Source organism: Cibotium barometz, chromosome 41 (assembly GCF_041138505.1).
Source record: "Cibotium barometz isolate CiBa-2024 chromosome 41, ASM4113850v1, whole genome shotgun sequence".
Classification (NCBI taxonomy): Eukaryota; Viridiplantae; Streptophyta; class Polypodiopsida; order Cyatheales; family Cibotiaceae; genus Cibotium; species Cibotium barometz.
In genome coordinates this window covers 20,019,877-20,047,076 of record NC_141086.1, presented here as the reverse complement: position 1 = coordinate 20,047,076, position 27,200 = coordinate 20,019,877, and the positions used below count along the sequence as shown (strand labels likewise).

The 27,200-nt window shown below is 43.6% G+C and overlaps 1 protein-coding gene across 5 annotated transcripts in view; it reads right to left on the bottom strand.

Moving 5' to 3' along the window:
- Positions 1 to 8,121: 8,121 nt before the first annotated feature.
- The window catches only part of LOC147614751 (beta-adaptin-like protein C), a 34,899-nt gene continuing 15,820 nt past the window's right edge, over positions 8,122 to 27,200 (bottom strand). For 2 of the 5 annotated variants that reach the window (XM_086780080.1, XM_086780081.1), the window contains 15 exons: positions 20,852 to 20,985; positions 17,765 to 17,962; positions 17,478 to 17,591; positions 17,046 to 17,296; positions 15,846 to 15,981; positions 15,396 to 15,575; positions 15,191 to 15,283; positions 14,564 to 14,775; positions 14,406 to 14,469; positions 14,150 to 14,329; positions 9,890 to 9,982; positions 9,369 to 9,775; positions 9,086 to 9,275; positions 8,748 to 8,951; positions 8,122 to 8,657 (listed from right to left, as the gene is read on the bottom strand). In XM_086780080.1, the coding sequence (XP_086636206.1) occupies positions 8,343 to 8,657; positions 8,748 to 8,951; positions 9,086 to 9,275; positions 9,369 to 9,775; positions 9,890 to 9,982; positions 14,150 to 14,329; positions 14,406 to 14,469; positions 14,564 to 14,775; positions 15,191 to 15,283; positions 15,396 to 15,575; positions 15,846 to 15,981; positions 17,046 to 17,296; positions 17,478 to 17,591; positions 17,765 to 17,962; positions 20,852 to 20,938 (2,724 nt within the window). In that variant the 5' untranslated portion in view covers positions 20,939 to 20,985 and the 3' untranslated portion in view covers positions 8,122 to 8,342. Of the gene's footprint in view, positions 8,658 to 8,747; positions 8,952 to 9,085; positions 9,276 to 9,368; positions 9,776 to 9,889; positions 9,983 to 14,149; positions 14,330 to 14,405; positions 14,470 to 14,563; positions 14,776 to 15,190; positions 15,284 to 15,395; positions 15,576 to 15,845; positions 15,982 to 17,045; positions 17,297 to 17,458; positions 17,592 to 17,764; positions 17,963 to 20,851; positions 20,986 to 21,728; positions 21,833 to 27,200 lie in introns of those variants that run through there. The other 3 variants (XM_086780085.1, XM_086780084.1, XM_086780082.1) reach the window with 2 other exon arrangements.

Here is a 27,200-nt window from a genome sequence, read left to right as displayed (position 1 = left end):
TACATGGTCCACCTTGGTTGACACCGGGGCTAGCCACAATATGATTCGTTTGCACAGCTGTTACCATAATAAATAATTCCCAATCTATGTTCATTTGTTTTGAACCAGAGTTTCCTATTGGATTAAAACCTATATTATGCAAGTTTTATGTAAACCCACTAGTAAAGGTACCTTGAAAAAGAGCATCATCATCGAATGGATCGTGTGGTCCCGCAGATTACATTGTTAGCTGTAGCAAAGAAGGACTACAATGCTCAAGCTCCCCTTAGGGATGGTTATTGTATCCCTAAACTATCAACATACCAAGCCTTGTCCTCCACTTGCGAGGCACCATGTTATGTAGCCTCTAACAATGCATAACACTTGCCTTGTGGCATCGGCCTCCCCCTCAAACCATTATGGAGATCGTAAACCCCACCGACGAAGACAAATACCACTCCCCAAAATCAACCTCAATGGGCTCTAGAGGAGGTCACCAAAAAGGAATGGATATACCTAAGAGTAGCAAGCCAAGGAAAGTATAATGCCCATGGAAGGACCTAGAAACCACCATTCGGCTCAAAACCCACTCCCCAAAATCAACCTCAATGGGCTTTAGAGGAGGTCGCCAAAAAAGGAGTGGATATACCTAAGAGTACCATGGCAAACGAAGGAAAGTATAATGCCCATGCAAGGATCTGGCAAACCACCATTCGACAAAGACAAAGATCACTCCCCAAAATCAATCTCCATGGGCTCTAGAGGAGGTCACCAAAAAGGAGTGGATATACCTAAGAGTACCATGGTGATCCAAGGAAAGTATAATGCCCGTGCAAGGACCTGACAACCACCATTAAGCTCAAAACCCAACCATAAGTGGAGATCTACCAAGCGGGAGCCCCATGCAACAATGTTATGTGCAACCTCGAGTGACATTGGATCCCCATTACGCTGCTAGGAGCCCACGGCTTCTATAAAGGGAACCCCTCCATCTGGGTTCCAAAAACCTTACTGACTGCATAACCTTAAAAGCTAAAAAGATCTAGGCAACGGCCCCAGTGCCACCTCATTACCCTAGAAGCCAAAAAGATCCAAGTGATGGCCACAATACCCAGTACCACATCAAAATTCAATGCTTCATTGGATCCCAACAAAAATTGCTAGAGGAACAAGGATTCTATAAAGAAACCACCACATTTGGGTGCCAAGATCAAAGAAACATGTGCCTTGGACCCCCATAACCGTACCTTTGAATGTTAAATCCAAGTGGGTGTGGAGACCCATAACCGCACCTTTGAATGTTAAATCCAAGTGGGTGTGGAGACCCAAAGCCATGCCTCTGATGCCAACTCCAAATCTTAAGTAGAAATGGAGAGGAGTGGTTTCTACCTTGACTCACCTGCCGAAACCACCTTCAAAAAAGTCAGAAGAGCCCAAGGAATCTGAGTAGTAAGAGGCAACACCTTCCCCATGTGCAATGGTCTTATATGTCTTTGTTTCCATTGAAGAAGAGTTACCCATGGTGCTAGACCCGAAAAATAATAGTGCACACGCTTTAGTGGCACCATCGAGCACCCCCAAGGCTCAAAAAGATCACCATAATCCCATAACACCCGTGTGCACCCCATGCAGCAACACCAATTCGCAAGCTGAAACTAGAAAGACACAACTCAATCAAGCGTACCAACAAAGATGGCCACAATGGCATCCAAGATTTCACCTTGGATGTGCAAACAATTCTCTACCCTCACCCGTTGAGTGTGCACACGATGAGCCTTGAACCCTAGCCCATGTGTATATATGTAACGTAACTCCCTGCTCAAGTGTACAGTTACTACCTTCACCAAGAATGATTAAAAAAACATTAAAAACCTAAAAAAAATATCAAGAATTATCAAAAAACAACTAAAAACATACATACCCACTGCACACGCATGTGCACCCACCCTTAGCACCACGTGTGTACACACCACACACTCACTTCCGCACATACACATTCACCCCCATGCGCTCACTTGCACACGCATGCGTGTGCACACACTTACATTCACACATTTGCACATGCATGTATGTTCATTTGCGAAGCGCACATCGCACGTGCATCCCACCTGCACTCACCCCACACATTCGCATGCACATGAGCACCGTCCACCCTCCTGTGTGCATACAACCACATGTGCACCGTCCACCCTCCTGTGTGCATACAACCACATGAGCACCATCCACCCTCCTGTGTGCATACAACCACATGTGCACCATCCACCCATCTATGCATACACACACATTTGCGCCTACACTCGCACACATCTGCATGTGTACTCCCTCGCATTCCCATTTACATGGGCACACACCCATGTGTACCCACAGTCATGTGCACCCATATTTGCATGTGCATGAGCCTACAAGTGTACCCACAGTCACGTGTACCCATATTTGCATGTGCATGTGCCTACAAGTGTACCCATAGTCATGTGCACCCATATTTGTATGTGCATGTGCCTATAGGTACACCCCCATTTGCACCATATACATACACATATACACACGTGCACATGCACCCACATTTGCACGTGCGCCCCCATTTGCATCGTATATGCACACAAATACACACACTTGTGTCTGCATATGCACACACCTGCACCCATTTACACGTTGGGCACACACCATCCACCCGCATGTGCACACACCATCTACCCATGCATGTGTACGCACATTTACACTCACAGGCACATTCACCTCACACGCGCACATGCGCATGCACCCCGTACACACATGCACATGCACTTATAGTTGCGTGTGAACACATATTTACACATGCACTTACACCTACATGTGCACACATATTTGCACCTCGAGCACCCAGTATTCCGGCACGGAAGCACACCCCCATTTACATGCATATTCACACATGCATTCGCGCGCACGTGCAACAATCCCCCTTTTGCATGCATATTTATGCATCCACCCATGTACGCGCACATTCACCCATGTGCACATACACTCCGTTCTCACGGCATGTGCACACACACCTTGCATTCATGCACGTGCACCCATCCCTTTACATCTTGCACGTGCATATGCATCCCCCACAGTCACCCTCGCACATGCACATTCACCATTTCCCTTGCCCCTTCTCTCTCATTTTTTCCTTTCTTTAAATTATGTGTGTGTGTGTGTGTGTGTGTGCGTATAAGCTCCCATCTCCCCCCTCCCCCCCGCCTCCTCTTTATTATTATTTTTAATTTATATAAAAAATAATATCCATAGCTTTTATATTTCCCATTTATTCATATTTATTTTAAAAAAAGAGTTTCACTTTTTTCCTTTACTGCTTTTCTTTAAAAAAATAAATTTATTCTTTTAAAATCTTAAAAAAAGATGCCCCACATTTTTATTTTTTTATTTTATTTTGTTATTTTTCCACACACACACACACACACACACACACACACACACACATACACACACATAAGCGAGGGGTTAAAAAGATGGGATATCTTTAACTTTTTGGGATTATTATAAAAGGTAAAGGTAAAGTACCTAGTCTTTTTAACCCCTCGTTTTTTATTGCTTCCACACACACACACACACACACACACACACACATAAAAAGATATGTATATTAATTGTTTCCATACATACATACATACATACATACATACATACATACATACATACATACATACATACATATATATATATATATATATATATATATATATATATATATATATATATATATATATATATATAACATAATTTTTAAATAATTAATTAATTAATTCATTAATTTATTTGTAAAAAATTAAAAAAAAAGTTCAAGCTTTAAAACAAAGAAACGAAGAAGAAAGAATCCAATAAGGGTTCTAGCAGTTCTGTCTCTTATGATTAGATTTCTAAGAAAGAGGAGTTAGCTAATGTTGTTGTCCACCATCAAGACTTCTCACTTATGGCTATTTACAATTTTAATCATGAATAGGATATATGTCTCAATGCAATTGTCTTGTTGACGGTTGATTTCTTGACAGTAGTGCTTCTAAGCACATAACCTCTTAAATAAGTTTAGTAAAAAATTTGGAGAATGCACAAAGTGGCCACGCTGTTTCGTGTGCCAATAATGCCTCTTACCCTATCAAAGGTATTGGTGAGATTATTCTCACACTACTATTAGTGGTGAGGATCTTTGTCTTGCAAATGTACTTTTGTTCTAGGTATTCATAAACATTTGCTTTCTGTGTTCATTCTAGCAAGGGGACATTAACGTTGAATCATGATAAACGCATTGTCTGTGATAGAGAACATGATGAGCCGATTATGTTACTGAATCTTTGACCCCATGTGGTTTATACAAATTGGACATGCATGACAAGTGTGGTGTTGTGCTTGTCTCGCGGACACTTCTAATGCAATGAAAGATCCCCATTGGCATGCATTGTTTGGCCATACTTCTATTACTGGTTTGATGGTTTTACCATAACATGGGATGTTAGAGGATCTTCCTCAACTTGATCCATTAGAGGATCTTCCTCAACTTGATCCACCACCAAGGTATGTTTGTAAAGGCAAACTTGCTTGCCAACCCTTTCCCAAAGACTGCAGCAGCCGATAGAGCTCATCACAAATCACAGTTCATACATAGTGATGTGTGTGGTCCAATGAGTACTTCTATGGGAGGAAATTTATATGTTGTTACATTCATTGATGATTACAACAAATTCGGTTGTTCTTACCCAATGAAAGTAAAATCAGAGGCATTTTCTCATTTTCAGCACTTTGTTGTTATGGTTGAAAATTAAACTGGCTTAAAATCAAACTTTTCGCATTTAGATAGAGGGGAGGGAATATATGTCCAATACATTCAAAGATTTTTTGGCACAAAAAGGTATTAAGCATTAGTGCATAACTTCTTATACACCATAGCAAAATGGTGTTGCTGAGAGATGAAACAAGACTCTCATGGACGCATGGTTAAATGTCAGTAGCTTCTACACAAGTTTTGAATGGAAGCAGTTCTATGTGCTACATACTTGCTAAACACGTGTCCCATTAAAGCTTTGAAGACTATCACTCCTTATAAGGCTTGGCTCAATCGAAAACCTAAGGTAGAACACATGCATGCTTTTGGTTGTTTGGCATATGCACATGTGCCAGCACAAAATCGAACTAAGCTTGACTCTGACAAGGCCGTGAAATGCATTTTTATTGGCTATAGAGCTAAAAGAAAAGGTTATCGTCTCTACAATCCTCTCACTAAGATGATTGTTATCAGTAGGGATGTTGTTTTTGCTAAGGATTCTTTCTATCCATTAATGGAATTCAATTAGCATGCCTATACAAATTCTTTGGACATGTTTGATAGGTTATTACTTGTGCCCGTTTTCTGCTGATCCCCCACAGTTTTTTTGCCTATTGATCCTTGTTTGTTGTAAGAGGGAATGCTTAAAGATTTGAGGCACCAACTTCTAATCAGCTCTAGAAGATACAGTTAATGTTGAAAGATCAGCAATAAATGAGTCTAGGGTTATGCCTAGATGGGTTTGAAGAACCTTACAAGACAACAAATTGTCTGCTCCTCTATAGAGTAGAACTAGATTCAGTGCTCGAACCACTCAGTTTGCATTTCATAGTTCTCTACATGATGTAGATGAACTTGAGTATTTTGAAGAGGCCCAAGAAGATCTAAATTGGGTGAAATTCATTCCATTCAGAATGGTTTGACACAAAGCAGAGATGTTAAGGAATCAATCCATCAGCCTATAAAAGTATCCCCGAAGTACACATGAACAATCCATTCTGATGTGTTGAAGAACATGATCTTGATTTTGTCAAGATTGACCATGAGGTCTTTCTTGTCACAAAAGCTCTAAAAAAAACCAAATGTCTATATAAATCCCTTTACAAAAGCAAAGATCGGAATAATGTCATCTAGATATAATAGAATGGGAACCACTACCTAAGCTAGGTGTGAGCATGAAGCCCCCAAATCTGTCCACAAAAAGTGAGACCTCATCAATATACAAACCAAATATCGTGGAAACCAAATCTGTCCAAAAAGAGTGAGATCTCATCAATATACAAACCAAATACCGTGGAAGCCATATATGTCCACAAAGAGTGAGATCTCATCAATATACAAACCAAATACCGTGGAAGCCAAATCTGTCCACAAAGAGTGAGATCTCATCAATATACAAACCAAATACTGTGGAAAAGAGTGGGCAACCTGGTTTAACCCTATGATGCAGATATCCCTAGAGATCTATACTTTGCTAGTCACTATTGCCTTGTATAAAGCCACCATGCCCCATATCGTCTGGTGGAAATTTGAGCTCTTGGGGTCACCCAAACGAGCCTAAACAAGCAAGACCAAGGCATAGAATCAAAGGCTTTGCAAAAATCCACAAAGAAACAATTTACATGTTTTCGTGTCATCGCAACCAATATGACTCGTAGGGTAAAGATGAGATCAAGTGTGGATGAGTCTCTCTGCCAAGAAGCTTATCACACTCAAGTACTACCCCATAAAGGCAATTGTATGGCCAATCTTGATAGTCCTATAATTATTTGGATCCATAATGGGATTGCTTGCTTTACGGATGGGAACATTGATTTTTATGGTGCCTTGTCCGCGCGCGCGCGCCCGCCCCGCGCAGGGGGGGGGGGGGGCTGGGGGGGCTTCATAATGGGATGTATTAAAGAGTTCTTCAATCATGGGTTGTGATGCCCATGTGCAAAATGATGTGCATTTTAGATCTTCATGATACCATTATGAAACTTTTATAGAGACCTCGTGACATTAGCCATGTTTAAGAGGATACATGATGTGGCATGTGGAATTTGGGATATAATATAAGGTGTGAAATGATTTGGAACATCATAAAGTTGTGGGTGTAGGCTTGTCAAAGGAGAGGAATAATGATGGGTGTCGGGGTTTCATTTTTCTCAAAAATGCACAATGTGTTCGAATTATCTTCACTCAAAGAGAGTTGGTACAAGTCATGTTCCCATTTGGCTAAGAATGCATACTTCTTCCTGCAAATCAAATAACAGAAGATTGTTAGCATTTCACACGCCAAGTCCGTTTGCAGTCTCTTGTCCACATGAGCCAAAGTTGTGTGTTCTTGCATTCATCTTCATGCCACCCACTTTGTGACTATAATCCCCTAGGGGGTTTGGCAATGGCGTAGGTGGTATGAAAAAGCTAGCATGAGCAGTAATGGATGATGGAGGGGAATTGTGACGCATGGATATGGGCATTGTAACATCATGTTGAGGTACAATGGTATATGTGATCTTCATAGGTGGAGCCAAGATCATCAAGGAAATGAATGCAAGTGAAGTCGAAAATGGGGGGTCCAAAGTGGATGGTGAAGCAGGATAAGTATGGTCAACTCGTATGAATGGGGGTGGGATGGCATCACTCTATAAGGAAAAAATTCAATTGAACACTTCTCCAAGACGATCATAAGCCACACACAATGCACGGTGTGATATGGTACAGGCTATAATTTCAGAGTCAACCAGGATAGCACCCTGAGAGACTCATCACTGCAAAGTGTTCATGCTTGAGAATAGACCTCGTGTATCAGTCTACCAAGGGCATTAATCAAGACCAAAGCAAGCAGCACTGTAACGTGGCAGATTATGCTTGAGAATGCAAGAGACCTCATGTATTGGTCCGCCAAAGACATTGATCAAGGCCAAAGCAGGTATTCAAGGCTATACTTGAGCACCGCTAATTGTTTGCCGATGTGAACGCTTTTAATGAGATGACAAGTTTCATCAGCAGCATTAGGTTTTTAGTAGTTTTGTATCGGTTCAGATAAATGTTTAGGGTACTTAAAAAAGGTTACCGAAGCTTTTGAGGCTGCCCAGCATTGTGGACTTAATCTGCCACATGGTCTGCCTCGAAACAGTCCTTTTATGAAAGACCACCACTATAACTTTACATGTGACGTAATCACTTCGCCAAGCTAAGGCTATTTAAGGCTATTCTATGCAAGCTTTAAATGGCCTCATTTTTAGGGTTTAGGGCGTTCAGGTCCAGGTTTTTAGGTTCGGATTAAAGATTTATAATTCTGTGTTTTGGGTCTTTGGTTCAGGGATTAGGGCATCAAAGCTAAGCAAATTCCCATGAACGCGTATCACAATGGCAATGCCAACAACATGCATCCCTTTCCTCAATCAAAGGTTGAAAGGTTACACCAGTTTCGACAGAGACAATGACAAGTGCACTAAAAATATAAAGTTCCCCAGGGTCTATTCTGAAAGCAAATTCTCATCTGAACATTCAAAGAGATACACATACATCTCAATGCTACATTCAATACAAAATTGGAATCAAACGGGTGCACCACATCTCTTTACTTCAACAGGGTATCTATGGCTTCAAAAAACAATGGTGCCATCTCCGGGCTAGGTGTCTTAACTGCACACTTCACACCAGGAGACCCCACCAAGGTGGTCAGTTCAACCAGGAATGCTATAAGCTTTCCTGAAATGTAAGGGATTTTCCCAGAGAGATACAGCACCTCTTGGTTTGTATCCTTGAGGACACGCCGTGCAATATAGAACAAATTTGAGGCAGCAAGCTTCTCCAAAGTTGCATCCACGTTGCTTATCAAGGCAATGGGTAAGTCCCTTGAAACCTCGTGCGAGTCTGGAAGTGCCTTCCATGTCTGCAGAAAAGAAAAAACACTTAGCACTACATATCTAAAGTTATTCAAAATGTTTGAGAGACAATTGAAAAGGCTGAGGTTTGCTTGGACCTCAAGGAAGGTACTCCGCTCCATCTTGCCATCTTCCACAAAAAGCACTTGCAAAGGGATTTTGTCTGTAAAATACCAGACAGCCTGCTGGTTATTTTTCACAGCCACCTGCAGCACGGCGCTAGGAGGCCCTGAAGACACATTCTGAAACAACACAATAGGAAGAAGTGTGTTTGCTGAAGTCCCAGGCAGCAACACAGGAACCTGCACATGAGTGAAATGGATTGAAGCCCATTTGCAACGTCTGGACTTGCTGCTTAGATTTGAGTGTCAAGCAATTCTCTTAAAGACAAGCACAAGAAAAGCAAAAAAAAAAAACCAGTGCTTGAAATGACTACCTGCAGAGGACCTGCAGCTGCAAGGCCAAAGGTGTTCTTATTGAACTGTATCTGGAAACCATCAAGAGAAGCATGTGTATTGTTCTCAAATGTAAGATTATAGAAAACTTGTCCATCTCGTCGAATTAAGTGCCCACGTATTTGTAACCCTTGCCCTGCTGATGCTGGAAATATGATTGGTGGTGGAGGTCTGCAACAAAACAAGAAAGCACCCCAAGTCATGAGAGTGCTCATCCAGGAACCGTCAGACATACAGAGCTACACCCACCATACATTAACTTACCCGGAAGGAGCTGCAATAGTGGCCTCACTTACAGGTACCAGAGCATTATCTAGATCCATCAAATCGCCTAGCAAATCCGGCATGGGAGCTGCTGGTGGTGCACCTGCATTTTGCACAGGAGCAGCTGAGGCACGAGGAGCACTTGCAGGACCTGACATTGAGGCATCTTCAGGGATAGGAGCAGAAGACTCATTCTGTCCTGAATCTTGCCCTTCAAGGTACTCCTCGTCCTCCTCAGGCTGTTGAACTGCTGCCTTCACACGGCTTACGAATGAATCTGGAGGCTTATGATAGACAGAGGCCAGAGTAGCAACATTTGCTAGCAATTCATCGAGCAAGGAAGGGTCTAGCAGGTTCGAGTCATCACTTATGGTCGGTTTCTCTGCCAGCACTACATCTTTTGCTGCCTGCGATCACCCTCAATCAGGAGAAGAAAAGAGGAAAAAGTGATCTCTATGAAAAGCATGTGCATGCAATGTGTCTTGACTTAACACTGAAGCGTTTCCTCATCTCTACTATACCTCGGGATCTGTTGAGAGTAGACGCCAGTAAATATATGCTCGGTCACGGAGGTCTGGATTATCCGTCTCTTGAGTAGCATTGTTAAGAACAACCTACATTGCCAGAAATAGCTCAGGTCAACAGGAACATACATTTTCTAACCTTAATGGACTATGTAAATACTAGCATTTTCTAAACTAAGAAAAAGGATTTGAAGAGCAGTCACACACATGCACACCCATGCATCAGGCATCTATGCACATACACGTGCGTTCGTGTACGTATATTTATTTACTTATATGCACATGACATATTTATGTATCTATGTACTGTACATTTGTGTGAACATTTATCTGCCTCTCGACAATCATAGACTCCCCTATGCTAGATAGTTTGGATGCATAGGATGATACCAACATGACGACCTCCTAGAGCTACCCTAGACCGCCCCACCAGCTACAATGCACCCGACATGCACAGGTCCCCCACTTCGAGGCAGCCCTCCACACAGCAGCTCCAAATCACAGAGATCCTCCAGCACAATAGACACTTTCCCACTAGCAGTGGACATGGTGAGCCTTTTGATAGTCATCAACTCCCCAACATGGGAGAATCCTACCCCACACATAAGCTTCCTAATGTATTGCCATGGTATGTAGATACATATTTCCACATGTATCCAGAGATGTGTATTTTTATCATCATTGTACACATTTCCACAAGTATCCAGAGATGTCTATTTTTATCATCATTGTACACATAGCTAGCTCTCTATGTTTTTCTTTTCTATGATGGAACTATTGTAACACTTTGTTTGGTCTCCTAACCCTCTTGGGTCTTTTGAAGACATTAATCTCTCTCTCTCTCTCTCTCTCCCCTAGTGTCTAGACCAATGCCAAATGGTGAGCCTCTACCTCCAAAACTGTCCACAAACACTGCAATCTAATAATATATAGACTGAGAGAGAAAAAAAGAAGAAAGTTCTATTAATGTCTACAAAAGACCAAGAGTCCAAAAATCTTACAATGTGTCCATGAAGTGACCAAAATTATGGAAAAAAAACATGATTAAAAAAAACAGCTAGAGCTGAGAGAAGAAATAACAGCCCTGTAAGTGCCACTGGTACAATGCTACAATAATACAATGTGAGGGGACCCAAGTGGGTCCTCAATGACTGTATAGAAGCTTTCCACATCCACTGCCAATTGAGCACTCCTTTATCTCTGGAGGATCTCTCGGATATGAAGGAGTTTGGTGTAGCATTTCCTTGGACCAGTGGGTCTCGGTTGTCTAGCTCGCTGCACCTGAATCAGTGTGTCTAGAGAGACACCTGAGAGAGAGAGAGAGAGAGAGAGAGAGAGAGAGAGAGATGTTATTAATGTCTACAAAAGACCCAAAGGGTCTTTGAGACTACAAAGTTATTATACATGTGATCCATGAGTTTAATATTGAGAGAGAAGAAGAAGAAGAAGATATATTACCATCTTGCAAAAGACCCAACGGATCTATGAGACACAATTGTACGATTTGTCCGTGGAATCTCATCATGGAAAAAAAAGACAACATAACAAAAAAGAACTAACACTAATCCCTAGGTAAATGTAGAGAGAGAGGGAGAGGGAGCCAGAGCGGGTCAAACGGGCTGGATTGCCCTCGTCCTCGTTGACACGGCCACCACTATTACCTACACGTGCATGGTATTAGGAGGTAGTTCAATGGTTTCATGCACATAGCATATAGATGGACTGTCTCCCCCATTTCAATACAGCGTGGATCCCCCCTATCTCAACCTCTCATGGCAAGAGATCAACCGGATCGTTTGGTTAGATCTACTCGGATTACACATATATCAAACATGGGTGTCCCCATCAAGATAGGTAAGAAATGTAAGCTTTACATAGATCACTTCTTGAGACTCTCTTAGGATGGATTCTTCGAGATCCCGAGATACATGCAGATACACATGTCATGTGCTTATGCATATCGCGATTAGCTAGGTCAGGGTATCCTCTCACCGCCTTAGGGTAGACACTGGCCAAGCAGCAGATATCTCACAGGAGGAGATGACATGCAAAGTATGTACCATGGGAGACGATGAGGATACCTCGGAGGAGGAGAGGATATGCATCCTGCAAAGATATTGTAATATCACCGGTTAGGTGTGTGTTCTTGTGCACCGTCTCTTGAACAAGAAGCTCGTCAACACTTAAATATGCAGCAGCAACAGTGCAACAGATAACTGAAAGTACACAACATTGCACAAGATAACACTCCAAGGATAAGAGACTGCATAGTACACTGCCACTAAGTCTGCGAACGGGCCGACCCTCCCCCCTCGATACTGTTGTATATTATTGGATTATTTAATCTGTGCACAAAGTTCCAAAGGCTTTTCAACCAGATATTCCATGCAATGCAAATAATAAATACATATTATCCAAACAAGTATGTGTCGGTGTAGACTGTCAATGCCGGACTCCTTGAAAAAGAGTCAAACTGACCTGACCACCAGCCTCATACACCTTGAGCCGAGTGAACACGTAACTGTCGTTCCGAGACCACATGCAAATAGGCACTCTCGTACTAGAGCTTGGCTCACTCAACTCGCAGAGACTGTGGTACAAGTCTTCGGGGTATGGGTACACAAAAAGGTACTCATACGGCACCAAGTACACGAACAGCCACTTGGTAAAGAACTGGTACTCAACACATACACGGGTGTCGATGAAGGTACTCAAATAGGCACACGGGTGTCGCTGCAGGTACTCAAACAGGTACACGGGTCGGTGTAGATGCAGTAGATACAGCTGGTGAAGGTAGTCTAGTAGGTACAGTTGCAGACTCAACAAGTACAAAGCAGGTATAATGTAGGAACAGCAAGTACACGACCGACACAAGAAGTACACATCAAGTATAGGTCGAGTACAGCAACGTACAGCAGGCCAGGTACAGAAGCTTACAGTACGGCAGCAAGTACATGCAGGTGTAGCAAGTCGGGTACAGCATGACAACAGGTACAATCAGGGTACCGTGAGTCAGGTACAGCATGGCAGTTTTTTTGAGCTTCTATGTAAGTCAACTTGCATAGGGAGAAAAAGGCGAGAGAGAGAGAGAGAATTTTGTGCTTCCTCAATATTTGTGGAGGAAGGGGAGAGTAAGAGTTGGTAGAAGTGGAACTATGCGCTTGTGACACGTGGCAAGGGCCAAGGCCCCTCCTTTAATGAAGGTGGGCACCTCTATAAGGTGCCCCCTCATTAAATTGGGCCATCTGAGCATAGTAGTTAGGGGGTTGTTTGAAACCGGTTTCCTAAAAGTTTCAAACGGGTTTCGTAAAATCAGCCCAAGTTTCCTACCTACAAGTTTTTGCATGTACAAAATTTCAAATATATACTACATAAAATATATGTAAAAATAACATCAAATGCATAGAAGCCTATATGTAAGTTGTAACAATTTACAAAGAACACACTGGTCACTGACATAGCACTTTGAAAGTGGCATGAAGCTTGAACAATGAAAACTTTCATTACAAACAAGTTACAACTTGTTACTTACTACTTAGCAACTTGCAACTTGCAAGACTGAAGTCTGAACGGTGTAGACTACAGTCTTTGAATCACAAATAACAAAAACAATATAATCATCCATCATCAATGATCATGATTCATAGACCATGGTCCATGATCCATGATCCATGATCCAATCATCCATCATTCCATGCCACAAAAAAAAAACCACACATGACTCTACATAGGTTAAAAGTTTGAAGTGCATGTCACATGAATCATGATGAATCAACAGTCATGGCCCAATGCCCATAAACAACTCGGATCTGGGGCAAAAAAAAACAAGTTTAAAAAAATGCATGAAAGAAACGCATTTCCTACAAGGAAACATTTCGGAAACGTTTCCACGTTTTCTACACTAAAGGAAACACGTTTCTTGGCAACTATGCATGTGAGGGCCAAAAAGACCAAAGGAAATGCCCAAAGCTTGGGCTGGCCATTTATGAATGTGAACTGCAAAGGTAATAAAACCTTTAGAATAGTAAACAAGAGTTTAAATGGATACTTACCATATGCTCACATGCCACAAACCATGTCAGAAAACAGGGCATTCGCACGGTTCACAGGTGGGAGTCCCCTGCTCATGAACTAGACACGTCATAGCAAGCAGTCACATGAAAACAAGTCACGCAAAACCAGTTTCAAGCAAGCAGAGATGCATGCACATGCATAATGCAATGGATATATCCCACAAAAGCTAATGCAAAATCCTGCCTGAATCATCTCTTGGGGACGTTCAGTTGGTTTCTTCAAGAAAAGCTTGACAGCAGCTGTAAGCAACTGCAACTGCACTTGAGCTGGCTCCTCTGGAAATGTTTCAAGAAAGCTTTCAAGTAGCTCATCTGCATTGTCTATCCGTTCAGCATACTCCCCTATAATCCAAATCATAGAAGCCTGTACGTAACGAAACAGCATTAAAACCTTTTCACAGTTAGCATAACATGGATTGAATGCATATAAAGCCTCATACCTTTGCCTCTGGTTCATCTAATGTATCCAGGTTTTCACACAGAGTGGCAATGATGGACTCATACCTGGTGCAACAGATTTTTGGTCAGAATTGCAAGAGGTATATCAAGAATGCACCAAGCAGTTATAGTCACCAAAACTTTTATACTAGTTACATACGTATTTGGGTAGCGCCTGAAGATATCTTTGATGACAATGATGGCCTCCTGTACCACATAATTAACTTTGATTTTGATGAGGTCCAGCAGCACACCTATACATTTTTCAGCAGCTCGGTCCAGTTTTATGGCACACCGTCCAATGGCCCGGACAGCCTTCCGGACAAAATCCACATCAACTTCTGTGGCATATTCCTTGAACTCCAATAGCACCTGTAAACGTGGGCAAGATAAGCCATAGCAGAGTTCCCATAGTAGGATACAGCCCTCTCCAATCCTTCACAAAGTGAGAATTCCACACCCTTAATCTAAACAAAAGCTGCAGTTGCTCCTGTCCATCCTGTCCTACCCATGAATAATCCATACCAGGAGAAAATAGTTTATCTGAAGTGAACGTCCTCCATGCCAGGCAAACGGGGGGATTAAATAGGCAAGTTTGCCCATCCAAGCTTCAGGGGCAGGGGCAGTCAGGATGGGTCTCTCCCATGGGCAGGGACTTTTGTTTAACCAGCCTGACTTGGGCTTGCAAGATACACCATTGTGAGCACTTGAAGTCCTCAAAGTCCACATCAACCAGCAAAGATACATCTAATTTGAGTTCATACAAGGAGAGTGGAAGACTGCCCACCTGATCAATGTTGCGATCTGATGCAAGCTTTATCATGATCTCAAGCTTCTCCATCTTCACATAGATGGGATCATTATACTTGCAAAAGAATACCTTTAGAAAGAGCACTTGGGTTATGTTTCCATATAAACTCCAGCTGGAAAAAACTGAGACTTGAAAGAGGAACAGAATGTCAAGGAAAAGCTTTGGCATGCGAATTTGCTACCTTTATTTCATGAGCAAGGATATTGGGGCGTCGCTGGACAATAAGATTAATATTCCGAAGAGCCACATATTGGATTTCTGGTTCTGCTGAAATAAGAGTCACTAGTGGGGGAGCCATCTTCTTGCAAAGGTTACGTATCACATCAGCACTTGTTATGAGCTCCATTTGTTGTAGAATAACCTGGAAGGGCACAGTTAACACGGTGCTGAACCATCTCCATAGCAACCATGCTAAATTTTCAAGAAACAAGTTCCGCATCTCTACTCAAATGAATTTTTAAAGAGAAAAGAGAGAGGGAAGAGGGAAGAGGGGAGTTGGTGAGTCCCTCAATTGCTTTCCTTGTGTTCTGTGTATGTGTTCCGTTCCAGTTCTCTTAAAATCTATTGAACCTTACGGAGTTACGCTTGATAAAATATAAATTCTTTACATAAAAAGAAAAAGGTGTTTTACCTTGACTGCTGAAAGCACTACTGCACAATTGGCATGCTGCAAGCGGGGAGTCACGCGCTCCACAATATTTTCAGCATCACGGGCATCCTTTGCTTTGTATCTTGATAATGCATCCAGAATGAAAACTTGACCCCATCTGCAACCATGTGGGGAAACTGAGAACTGCAATGTCTTTTCCCTCATACAAACAGTGCACAACGTAAAGCCAATAACTTCATCACAAGAGGTCAGAATTTAGAAATAAATAAATTCAGACATCATCATGTGGACTAAAAAAGCTCTTCAAGTGCCTAGCCCCTGGCTAAGCATTGGGTGCCCTTCCAGGGCTGGCTATGGGCTGGAATTAGCCACCTAAACACGTCCCCCAGGCCTGCTCTTTACCAGCACATCAAGTTCCATGCTGAAATCTGCCCCTTTATTACTGTCCAAATCCAAGCCTTGGGTGCCCTTCCAGGGCTCACTATGGGCTGGAATTAGCCACCTAAACAAGTTCCCCAGGCCTGCTCTTTACCAGCACATCAAGTTCCATGCTGAAATCTGCCCCTCTATTACTGTCCAATCCCTGATCCTCCTGTTCCCAGACTTTCATCATAGGCCAGCACCACAGGGACTAGGAAACCCTTAATATGCGTGACTTTACACTTACCCATGTGTGTCCCTGAGCCTCACAGCCACTCCCACCTCTGTTTCTTATAGGCCTCACAGATGGTCAACACACTCTCTCAAAGTTCCCCAGTGGCATGGTACATGCATTCATGCTTGAGATGATGCATGTGACATGCATGAAGCTTATAAAATTACAAAAAATCCTACTATACCTACAAACTACTCAACTGCTTGCTAGACCTACTTTAACTACTGAACTGCCGCTCTTCAGGCTGCCTTTGAGGGCTAAATCTGAAGATCATTTGGGCTGGTTTCACAGCTCTTCAACACTGGTCCTCTCTCCCATGTGTGTGTTTTATACCAGGGTGAGCACAAGCTGCACGATCTGTAAACCAAATGGTTAGAGGGCTACCCAACACAGCAAAAGAAAACCTGTAATGGTTGTGTTCCAAAAGGAACAGAGAAAATTTCATACGAGCAGCAGCAGCAGACACAAATCTCTTCAAACTAGATTCAAAATTAGTCTGCTTTTAGCATCAACAAACACTCCTCCCTGACGTAGCAAACATTTCCATAAATATACAGCACACCTACTCTGTGCACTCATTGAGAGCTGCCAGAAGCTTGAAAAGAGTGTGACTCGTGATCTCAAAAATAGCTTTACTGCTGCTTTCCTGTATCTCTGCCAAGGCTGCCACAGCATTGGCAACAACCATGGGGTTGCTATCTGATATCAGGTCCTTCAATGTCTCTAAAAACCCACGATCCTCCACTAGCTCTGCATTGATATCATAAAGCTTTGCCACACAAATGGCAGCCGTTTTGCGAACATAAGGATCATCATCCTGCGTCCCAGCAGCATGAAGTGAGAAACAGAATCAACCGAAGACCTAGACACAATGAACTGCCTGCATTGAACTGAAGTTTTGACTCAGACCTGGAGCATCAACATGCATGAATGATACTCTAGAATGTCATATACTAAACCATGCGTCCAAATGATTGACCTTAAAGAATGTTCACCACCTTCAAACACCTTTGAAGTGGATCGCAAAGATACTCTGTTATCTTGTCCACTCTAATACAGCCCATGGTCCGGACAGCCAATGCACGTATCAAGGGGTTTGGGTCTTGCGAATCCTGAAGTCAGCAATAAAACCTTTGATGAGACCATCACTTTCAATGATGTTTACATATTGCTATCCTATAACTGAACTGTAGAGTGTGGACACCCCCTCCCTCCTTGCAGCTTCACTACTTCAACAAAACCACCACACTTTATCAACTTTACCAGATTTAAGCAAATATCCTACCTTTACAAAAGTGTTTACTGCAAGAATAGCAAGATCAGGCTGGCTTTTTGCATAGTTGATGAGGTAGAGGTACACCAGCTTCTTCAGCTCCAGATTCTCAGTTTGCATGCAGTTCACCACATCTGTAAAAAGCATAGAGACATCCTTGCCAACAGTCATTGCAGCTATCACCTTCTTCACAGCATCCTTCTTTTTGTCCTGCATTCAAAACAGGCACTTGGTTGCTACCTCTTTCAAAAATTATAAAACTCCTGAAAAACTCCAATGTCACATTGAATGAGAAGAGCGTTTGAAAAACACTTTCTGTATAGAGTGTAAAACCAAGAAATGAACAAAGGTAATGCAAGAACCACATACATATATATATATATATATGTATGTGTATATATATAATTGTATGGTGCGTGTGTGTGTGTGTGTGTGTGTGTGTGTGTGTAGAGAGAGAGAGAGAGAGAGAGAGAGAGAGAGAGAGAGAAAGAAAGAAAGATTTTATTAACGTCTTCCAAAAGACCGAACTCGGCCTATGAGACAAATCGGAGTACCTGTATGGGGTATCCTCTGTCATCCCAACAAAATGAAAAAGTACTGAATAAAAAAGCTGAATCTGGGTGTGCAGGGGATGGAGCTCTATTACTAGGAGAATGCAAAGCTATATGCATGGAGTATACAATCATGATATGCAACCTAGCTAGCTCCATCCTGTACCATACTGGGGGTATAAAATGGTATACATCAGTGAAGGGGGTGCAAAAGCAAAGGTTCATTCAGTTTGGAGAGGTTTCTTCCAAACTGGCTCCAAAGAAGAAAGATCTGTTCAAGATCATCAAAAAGCTAAATGACATGGTCTTCAGGCTGGAGTTACGAAGAACTAGAGGATGCATCCAGTATCCCATTCAAACAATGTTGTGTGGCCAAAGTTGATTGCGCCGCTGGATGAGGACGAGCCCGAAATGGTGGATGATGGATGACAGCAAAAGGTGCTAGTTCGGGGGCAAGTCATGTTGCACCAACAGAAGAATGGTTCTCGTCAAAAGCAATTCCAGTATCTTCTCAAGTAAGGTATGGCCCTTAGAAAGGGACCCCATACATCACCACTGCTGAAGTCTAAGGTATCAAAGAGCCATCCCTTAGTGCTAGGTTCCAGAAAGAGTGTCTAAAAGCAATCTCTGGAGGAGGGCTAGAGCTGCATAGCCTCTCCTTGATCTGGCCTAGGCAGCCGGGTACATGGTCAAAATCAGGCTAGAGAAGGTGGCTCCCAAGTATACACCATACACGTGAATTCGTATTTGGATTGTCAAAGAGCGATTCAATGAACACTCCACCATACACATGGATGTGTGTTGGGATTGTGGAGTGAGCACTTCATTGTTCCCAAACCAGGCTACTTGATTGGAGCTAGGATTGTGTGGGAGAACAAAGAGACTGGGAGAAGCGTTGCGCAGATTTGGGATCCTTAGTCTTAGGAGGAGAACCGGTGTTGAGATGTTTTCATACCTCATGTGTACTTGGAAATCTGGCTTCTAAAGCCCTCAAAGCTTGTACTTGGAAGAACTCCTTAATACAATATTATCAAGGGGGAAGTCAGCCCATTCCAGCCCTAGTGTGGTGTATTTTATTTTCCAATTTTCATGGTGTTGTGAATGGTGTGTTACTTAATCAAGTTTTTTTTCCATAAGGTCTTATTTCATACCTAGTCGCACACGAAAATTTCACCCGGCTACACACACACCATACTAACCACACACAGCTGAGTACCACAAGGGGGTACCACCCTTCCAAATATTGGCCACTTTATAGGCAGTGAACAAGCCATCACAAGTTAGTTGCAAGGCCGATTGGAGTGAACACCCTGCACAGCTTTGGTAGAACTAGGCGTCGCAAGTTGAGTCACGATCTTTGATGTCCATCGCAACCATCGTCCTTGATCCAGAGCGTGAGCTTGAAGGCCAAGCATTGCACACTGTTGTCGCCACAGGATCGTCGCAGGGACAGTTATCCAACCAGCAGGTCTAGCAAACCAACTGAAACCAATGAGTAGACATGCAAAACCTGTAAGCTTCCATTGGCTTCCCAAAAATCTGACCAATGACTTCTACATCCACAATGGAGAACTTCACAGACATCTACCAATGGCTTCCACATACAAGGTGGGCGGCCTACTGGAACCAGTGGAGAAACCAAAGACCACATGTCCCAGGCTAGGGATCAAACCAATCCTCCATATGTGAAGAGAAGGGCTTCAGTAAAATCTAGTAACTGAAATTGTTATAATACTAGCCAAAAGGCCTCCGGATATAACTGATGAGAAGCACTATCTAGGAATAGGCAAGGATATAGGTATGTAAATTTCTGTAAGATGAAACATGCCCCAGATGACTAGGGTTACCTGACCATTACCATCAATGTATTATGAAGATCATAACAACCAACTTTAAGATTATATTCCAATAATCATACACCGGCAAGCTAAAGGAAAGGACTGCCCAGCTGACCCCCCAGCCATAGCTCCTCACGTAGCAACCCCAAGCCTGAGGCTTGACCAACACTTTGCCCCCCTTCGGTGGGAAGAACCCATGAAAAGCCAGGACTTGGAACAGGCATATGCTAGGCTCAAGCCTAATAAATGAGATGTTGTGGACTGCCATTCCTGAGCCCGCTACTCACTTGTCTATCTCATTAAGTGAGGTGCCCTTAAAGTCGCTTTATATCCCTTTGACTCCATGTTGTAACCCAAGAAGATACATTTATGTCTTTTGGAATCCAATTTGGTCTTCTGAGTTCACCAACTTAGAACTTACTAATGCATGTTTAGTGTTATTAATCCATCTTTAGGGCCACAAACCTATAGCCTCGCCCTTAAAGCTAAATCATTTAAAGGGTGCCTTCCTGTATCATATTCGCTTGAAGCGCACAACGCCACGTATACGTAAAAGATGAGGCAGTTTCTCATTGTGTAATTTCTTTTTCAGGCAACCATAGCTCCAAAACAGTCAGAAGAAATCAAAAGAGGTGCATTAAAAAGTGCCCAAAACTGCCAGTAAAAGTGATCTGAGTTTTTGCCAAACATACAACATACAAATGGCTTACCTTGTATTGTGAATTGAGCTCCTCCTTGAGCTCTGGGATTTCTCCCTTCTTTGTGGTGGAGAAGTATTTTGAATCGTGACCGCTCATGGTGTCTTAATGTAGTGATGTATGGCACCAAGTTTTTTGGAATTAATCTGTCAACATGCCACAAACACAATTTAACAAATAAGAAGTGCCATCCAAGTCTCACACTTATTGCAAAAAAAATCAAGACCAAAGACGTGGGAATCTCATGTTGGATGTGAGACTACCCACCATCCCCTACGCAACCCAAGGGACACTTTCCAGTGTGTGGAACCTAACTTGGATGCTGCCACATGTCAACAACTTGACAAGAGGTGTTCTAGAAATATAAGCTAAATAGAACCCTTGGCCCCCTACATTGATATTCAAATAGCTGCATCTTAAGGATATTCAAGCACACCTGAGCAAGGCAATTGCAAGAGTGGGAACATGATCTGGCAGACAGTGTTTGCATCTGAGCAACAAGCTTCACCTACAACTTGGGCTAAGATTAGCAGAGATAGCTCAAATCTTTGTACTTAAAACATTACAGCTCTACATTCATTAATTGTATTTAATATACGGTAGTGGTGCGAGTAGGCTTGGATACTAGTTGTAAGACTACCAGTGGTGTGAGAGTGTTAATAGAGAGAAAAGTGTAGTGCAAGATTCACTAATATAATCAACCTAATCTACAGTGGTCTTACAATTGCCTGCCTCATTAGGTAAGAATCAGGGCAGACTAGACAGACAAGGATCTCCAGCTGGATTTACAAGAATGGTGAGATTCTACATCCAACAAACTGGTAGAGGTACGAGATCTGGATCAAAACAAGAATTGGAGCATCAATCAAGACTGGTTGCTTCCCACTACCTCAAAATGTCAGGAGATTGCAGCAAGTTGACGAGACTGCAATAGAACCAGATAGATGGACCAGACTACTATGCTGAACTAGCTTGAAGACAAGAGCCAGGTTGCTTCATCGTTGTGCTTGAGCTGCAGAGCAAGAACCTTTGTATGCAGGATGCTACTACCCCTTCTCCCATGATGGCGTGTGAACCGGCTCCCATGTACAAAGAACATTTACCTAGATGAATCCAAAAGCATGCCCAAATTCACCTTATAAGAAAGTGCAGTTTATAACCTCATGGGAGTCATCCACAAGACAATAAACCATCGACTCCATCATGCATAGTATGGACTAGGTACTACGACATCCCCACTAACGTCATCACTGCCCAATAGTGGGTGTAGAACTTGGTATCAATATATGCTCCCACACAACCCACCACGCACACACACACATAAGAGCATACATTCACACAAAGGCTCCCATGTACAACTTTAAATTGGAATCGAGCGAGCTGCGCTCCCCCCCCCCCTCCTGCTCTGCGTCACTATCGATGCCCCCCCCCCCCCTGCCCTAGCTCCGCCGCCTACACCCCTCCCTTCGCCGCATGCACCCCCCTCTTCTCCCCTGTTTGCGCCTGTGCCTGCCCCCTGTCCTGTCCTGCCCGACTACACCCCCCTTCCTTCGCTACTTTCCTGCGCCAGTCCCCCCCCCCCTCTTTTTCTTTTTTGCCGCATGTGACCCCCCCTCCTGTCACATGCACTCTGCACTAAGTGCATGGTGACAAGATGGCTCATCATCAGAAGTGCAGCATTTGTACAGTTTTAGAACCCAATAGGATGATAATTGTCGTACGCCGTGACCCCATTGTACATCCTCAGTCCAGGATAAGTCAGGCACGAGCTACGTAGGTCATTCCTCAGCCTTAGTGGGTCAGTCAGTCAGTCAAGTCCCTTAACCCACTTGGAGAGAATCATTCATGCATGTAGAGTCAGTAGAAGCCTTAGGGTTTGCATCAGAAAGCACTCTGCATCTTGCATAATATGCATACATATGCCTGTGTATCATTTAGAACATCCCCAAAGCCTTAGGGAATTTACTGGGATTTATCTGGTATTTTTCCCATATTTATTAGTATTTATTTATCATTATTTGCATTATTGGGCATTTATAAATATTAATTTTATTTAATGACCAACCTCCAGTTAGTATAAATAGGCTTGCCTAGAGCCTCTTTTGCTCATTCAGTCTTCATTGTGCTAAGAGCTCTCCTCTCTCTTGCTTTCAGCCCAAGACTAATCCAACCCTAGAGCCCATAAGCTTGCTTCTCCAGCCCTTGAGAAACCCTAGCCTCATTCAGCCCTAGGTGCTTGCATTCAGCCCTGAATTCAGCACTCAGTTCAGGCCCTGATTCAGTCCACAGTTCATCTTCAATTCAACGCCAGTTTGCAGCCTGTATTCACCTGCGTTTTTGCACAGCCGTACAGTAGCAGTGCTGCGTTTTCTGTCCAGCAGCCTCAGTACCCTGCAGCTTCTGTCCAGCAGCCCCAAGACACCTGCGTTTCAGTCCATCAGCACTTCAGACACCTGCGTTTCTGTCCACAGCAGATTCCAGCCCTGAAGCAACAGTCTACAGCAGTTTCCAGCCCTGAAACAGTTGTTTGCATCAGTGTCCAGCCTTCTCTGCATCATCAACACATTCAGCAGTCATCTGGTGAAGGTAACACAGCATTCATATGTGTTTTCAGCATTCTAACAGTGTGTAGAACAGTCCACCTTCTTCTTCTTTGAGCCTCAGGTGTGCAGCCCTTCCTCATGCCCTTGGGAGGAGTGCATAGGCTCGAGATCAAGTCATCGAGGTGTTTCTACAGCAGTGTACAGATCAGCCATACTCCGATCCTCCGAGATCTTGCGTTTGGCTTATCTACAGTCCAAAGTCATTCTCTCTAAAGTAATAAAGAAAATACTATCTCGTTATCGGGATGGGGGCCCTTCAGTGGGTAATTCGGGACCCAATCTGGTGTACAGTGTTCATATCTCTCTCTCAACTCTTTAAAGTTTGAAGTAAATGAAATGGATTGCTAAACTCACGAAACTCAGGATACAGAAGACGGTGTGAGCATATTGTGTGACAGGATCAACCAATACAAAGACTTCCGCTGCATATCACATTGGTATCAGATTCAGATAGTCCACACACACCGTATCCTAGCGTGGGGGCATCCTCGAATGGTTAGATTGCGTTCCGGCACGACCACCGACTTCAGCATCATGTCTACACGAGAGAGTACTCATCAGCCGGAAGACGTCTCCCCCGAAGGAGACCTTGCTCTTCCGCCTACAGCAGACACCATAGCTCTTCTAAGAGCTCAGAACCAGCTACTCATGGAGCGTCTCCAACTCTTGGAGGCAGTAGCAGCACGTCCTTCTACACCTCCAGCAGCACCCGACTACATCTCCCTCTTCTTTCAGATGGAACAACAAAGGAGAGAGGACGAGGCCCGAAGGAGAAGAGAAAAAGAAGAAAGACGGGACTATGAGGAAGCCCAACGCAGGATCGACGAAGACCGGCGTCAGGCTGAACTCGCCGCTCGGGAACACCAATGTGAGCTTGATCGAGAACGTATGCTACTCGAACACCAACGGGAAAAGGAGGCCATACACTTGAGGTATCAACAGCTCTCCTCAGTCTCCCCAGTCATAGGTGTCACCAGCCAGCATCCCGCAGCAGCTTCAACCACCATCATTCGCAGTCAACCGAATTTCAACAAGTATGATGGTAAGTGTGATCATTCTTCAGTTAATCAATTTGTTCATCAATTTAATGCTCATTTTCCATTAGCTAGGATCACAGACCCACAAGACAAAGTCCACTTAGCGGCTCCCCATCTCACTGGTGAGGCAGTCACTTGGTGGCAGCATTGGTCTAGTATTCATACTGACCAGGCCACAGGTGTCACAGCCTTTGACTGGGACATCTTTGTCCATGACCTGAAGACCAGATTTCTCCCACCCCAGTACCTGACCGGTCTGAAAGACGAGTTCTATGGACTCAGACAGAACGGATCCCCAGTGCTTCAGTTTTCCGGTAAGGTTATTACTTTAGCACAGCAGTTAGGATTATTTGAGCAGGCCAAGATGGAGCAATTCATTCGTGGATTGGACTCCAACATTCGGTTCACAGTTCGTAACTTTGAACCAAGTACATATGACCGGGCTCTGACTCTCGCTCAGAACGAAGAAATGAAGCTCAACGGGGGCAAGCCCAAGCAGACATCTCAGTCCAGTACCAAACCCCAGCAGCAGCAATCAGCTGCACAGTCAGGGAAAGGTAACGCATCTTCTAAAGATGCTAAGAAGGACAGCAGTAATAGCTCCAGTTCAGGGGGTAAGAAGGATAAAGAACCTAAGAAAACCCCTGATGAAAAGGCTAAAGCAGGCATTACTGGAGGTTATCTTCCTCTAGAGAAGCAAAAGAAGTATCAGTCAGAAAATAGATGTTTTTTCTGTCATATTATAGGGCATGGTAAGAAGGATTGCCACAAATGGCAAGCGGCACAAGCTGCCAAAGCTCCTTCTGCCACAGTTGCCACAGCCTCCCCAGCTCCTCCAGCCCCGCCTACTACCTCAAATGCAGTTCAACTTTTACCTTCCATGCATCCTATACCATCCGTGGTATTTGATGCTAAGCAGGAGGGCGAGAGCGATGCTGCTCAGAAGAGCCTTATCCGAGCTTATGGCTCTGCCCAGGGCCGACAGTTTGTAGTCCTTTTCGATATGGGTAGTTCTGAAGACGCCATCTCTCCCCAGTTGGCTAATAAATTGAACTGCACATTAGTCCCATATCATCTGGATGTGGACGGGTTTACACCTGGTCTTCGCACCCACATTTCCCAGAAGGCACAGCAGTTTGCCTTTGAAGTTCAGAAGGCCTCATTTCAACGAGATTTCATCGTCTCCCCTCTGTTAGGGTGTGACATGATCTTAGGAATTCAGTGGTTCCGTCAGTATGAGCCTATTCCCAATTGGGGGCAGGACACTTTTACTATTTGTAAAGGTTTTCCTGAGCCTGTCATGATTCGTGGGGATAGAAGCATTCTTGGCATCCCATTGATTTCACATCTCCAGGCCAGACGAGCTATCCGCAAGGGAGCAGAAGGAGCACTCCTTTATGTTCGTGCTCAAACAGCCCCTCCCTCATTAGTAGCATCCCTTACATCGTCAGTCCCTCAGTTAGCAGACCTCCTATCCAGACACCAGGACATTATGCTTAGGGACGATCTCCCACCCAGTCTCCCACCCTCTCGCCTTGAGGACCATCACATTGATTTGGTCCCTGGATCAGACCCTCCTAGCAGGTTTCCCTATCGTCTTTCCAAGACTTTAGAGGGCGAGTTGGAAAAGCAGTTATCTGAGCTTCTCCGAGCCGGATTCATTCGGCCTTCTTCCTCCCCATTTGCTGCACCTATCCTATTTGTCCAAAAGAAGGACAAGTCTGCACGCCTTTGTGTAGACTACAGGGCATTAAACAAACTCACTATCAAGAATAAGTTTCCTATGCCCAGGATAGAGTACATTTTGGAGCGTTTAGACGGTGCTAAGTTTTTCACTAAGATCGACCTCAAGAGTGGTTACCATTAGGTCCGCATTTTTGAAGCTGACATTCCAAAAACAGCTTTCAGGACAGAGCGTGGTCACTACGAGTTCGTAGTCATGCCTTTTGGGCTTACAAATGCACCCGCAACGTTCAATAAGATGATGTCTAGGATTTTCGCAGTCCACATTGGGAAGTGTGTCTTCATATTCCTTGATGACATACTAGTCTTCTCAGCCACTGCGGAGCAGCATGAGAAAGATGTGGAGAAGTCTTGCAACTTTTGCGAGATAATCAGCTCTACATAAATGCCAAAAAGTCTATCTTTGGTGTTAAAGAAGTTCAGTATTTGGGCTACATCATCGGTTCCGATGGGATTAGACTGGACCCCTCAAAGGTTCAGGAGATCTTAGATTGGGATATTCCTAAGACCGCCCAAGAAATCCGTTCATTCGTAGGTCTTTGTCAGGCCTATAGTACCCATGTCCATCAGTTTTCCAACCTTGCAGCACCTCTTACTGACTTGCTCAAAGGGGTGAAGACTCGCAAGCAGAAAGTCTCAGTTACAGGTAAGGCACTTGATGCATTCCGTGCACTCCAGAAAGCTGCCTCAGAAGCACCTGTATTAAAGTTAGCATCATGGGACGAACCTTTCGAGGTCATCACCGATGCCAGCAATGTAGCCATAGGTGCAGTCCTCCAGCAGGACAATAGACCCGTGGCTTATTACAGCAGAAAGTTGGATGTCGCCGAAAAGAATTATTCGGTATATGACAAATAGCTTTTGGGTGTGATCACAGCGCTCAAACATTGGAAGCCTTTTCTTTATGGACAGGCTTTCACAGTGAAAACAGACCACCAAGCACTTAAGTGGCTTCAGACTATACCAAGTGCCCAATGG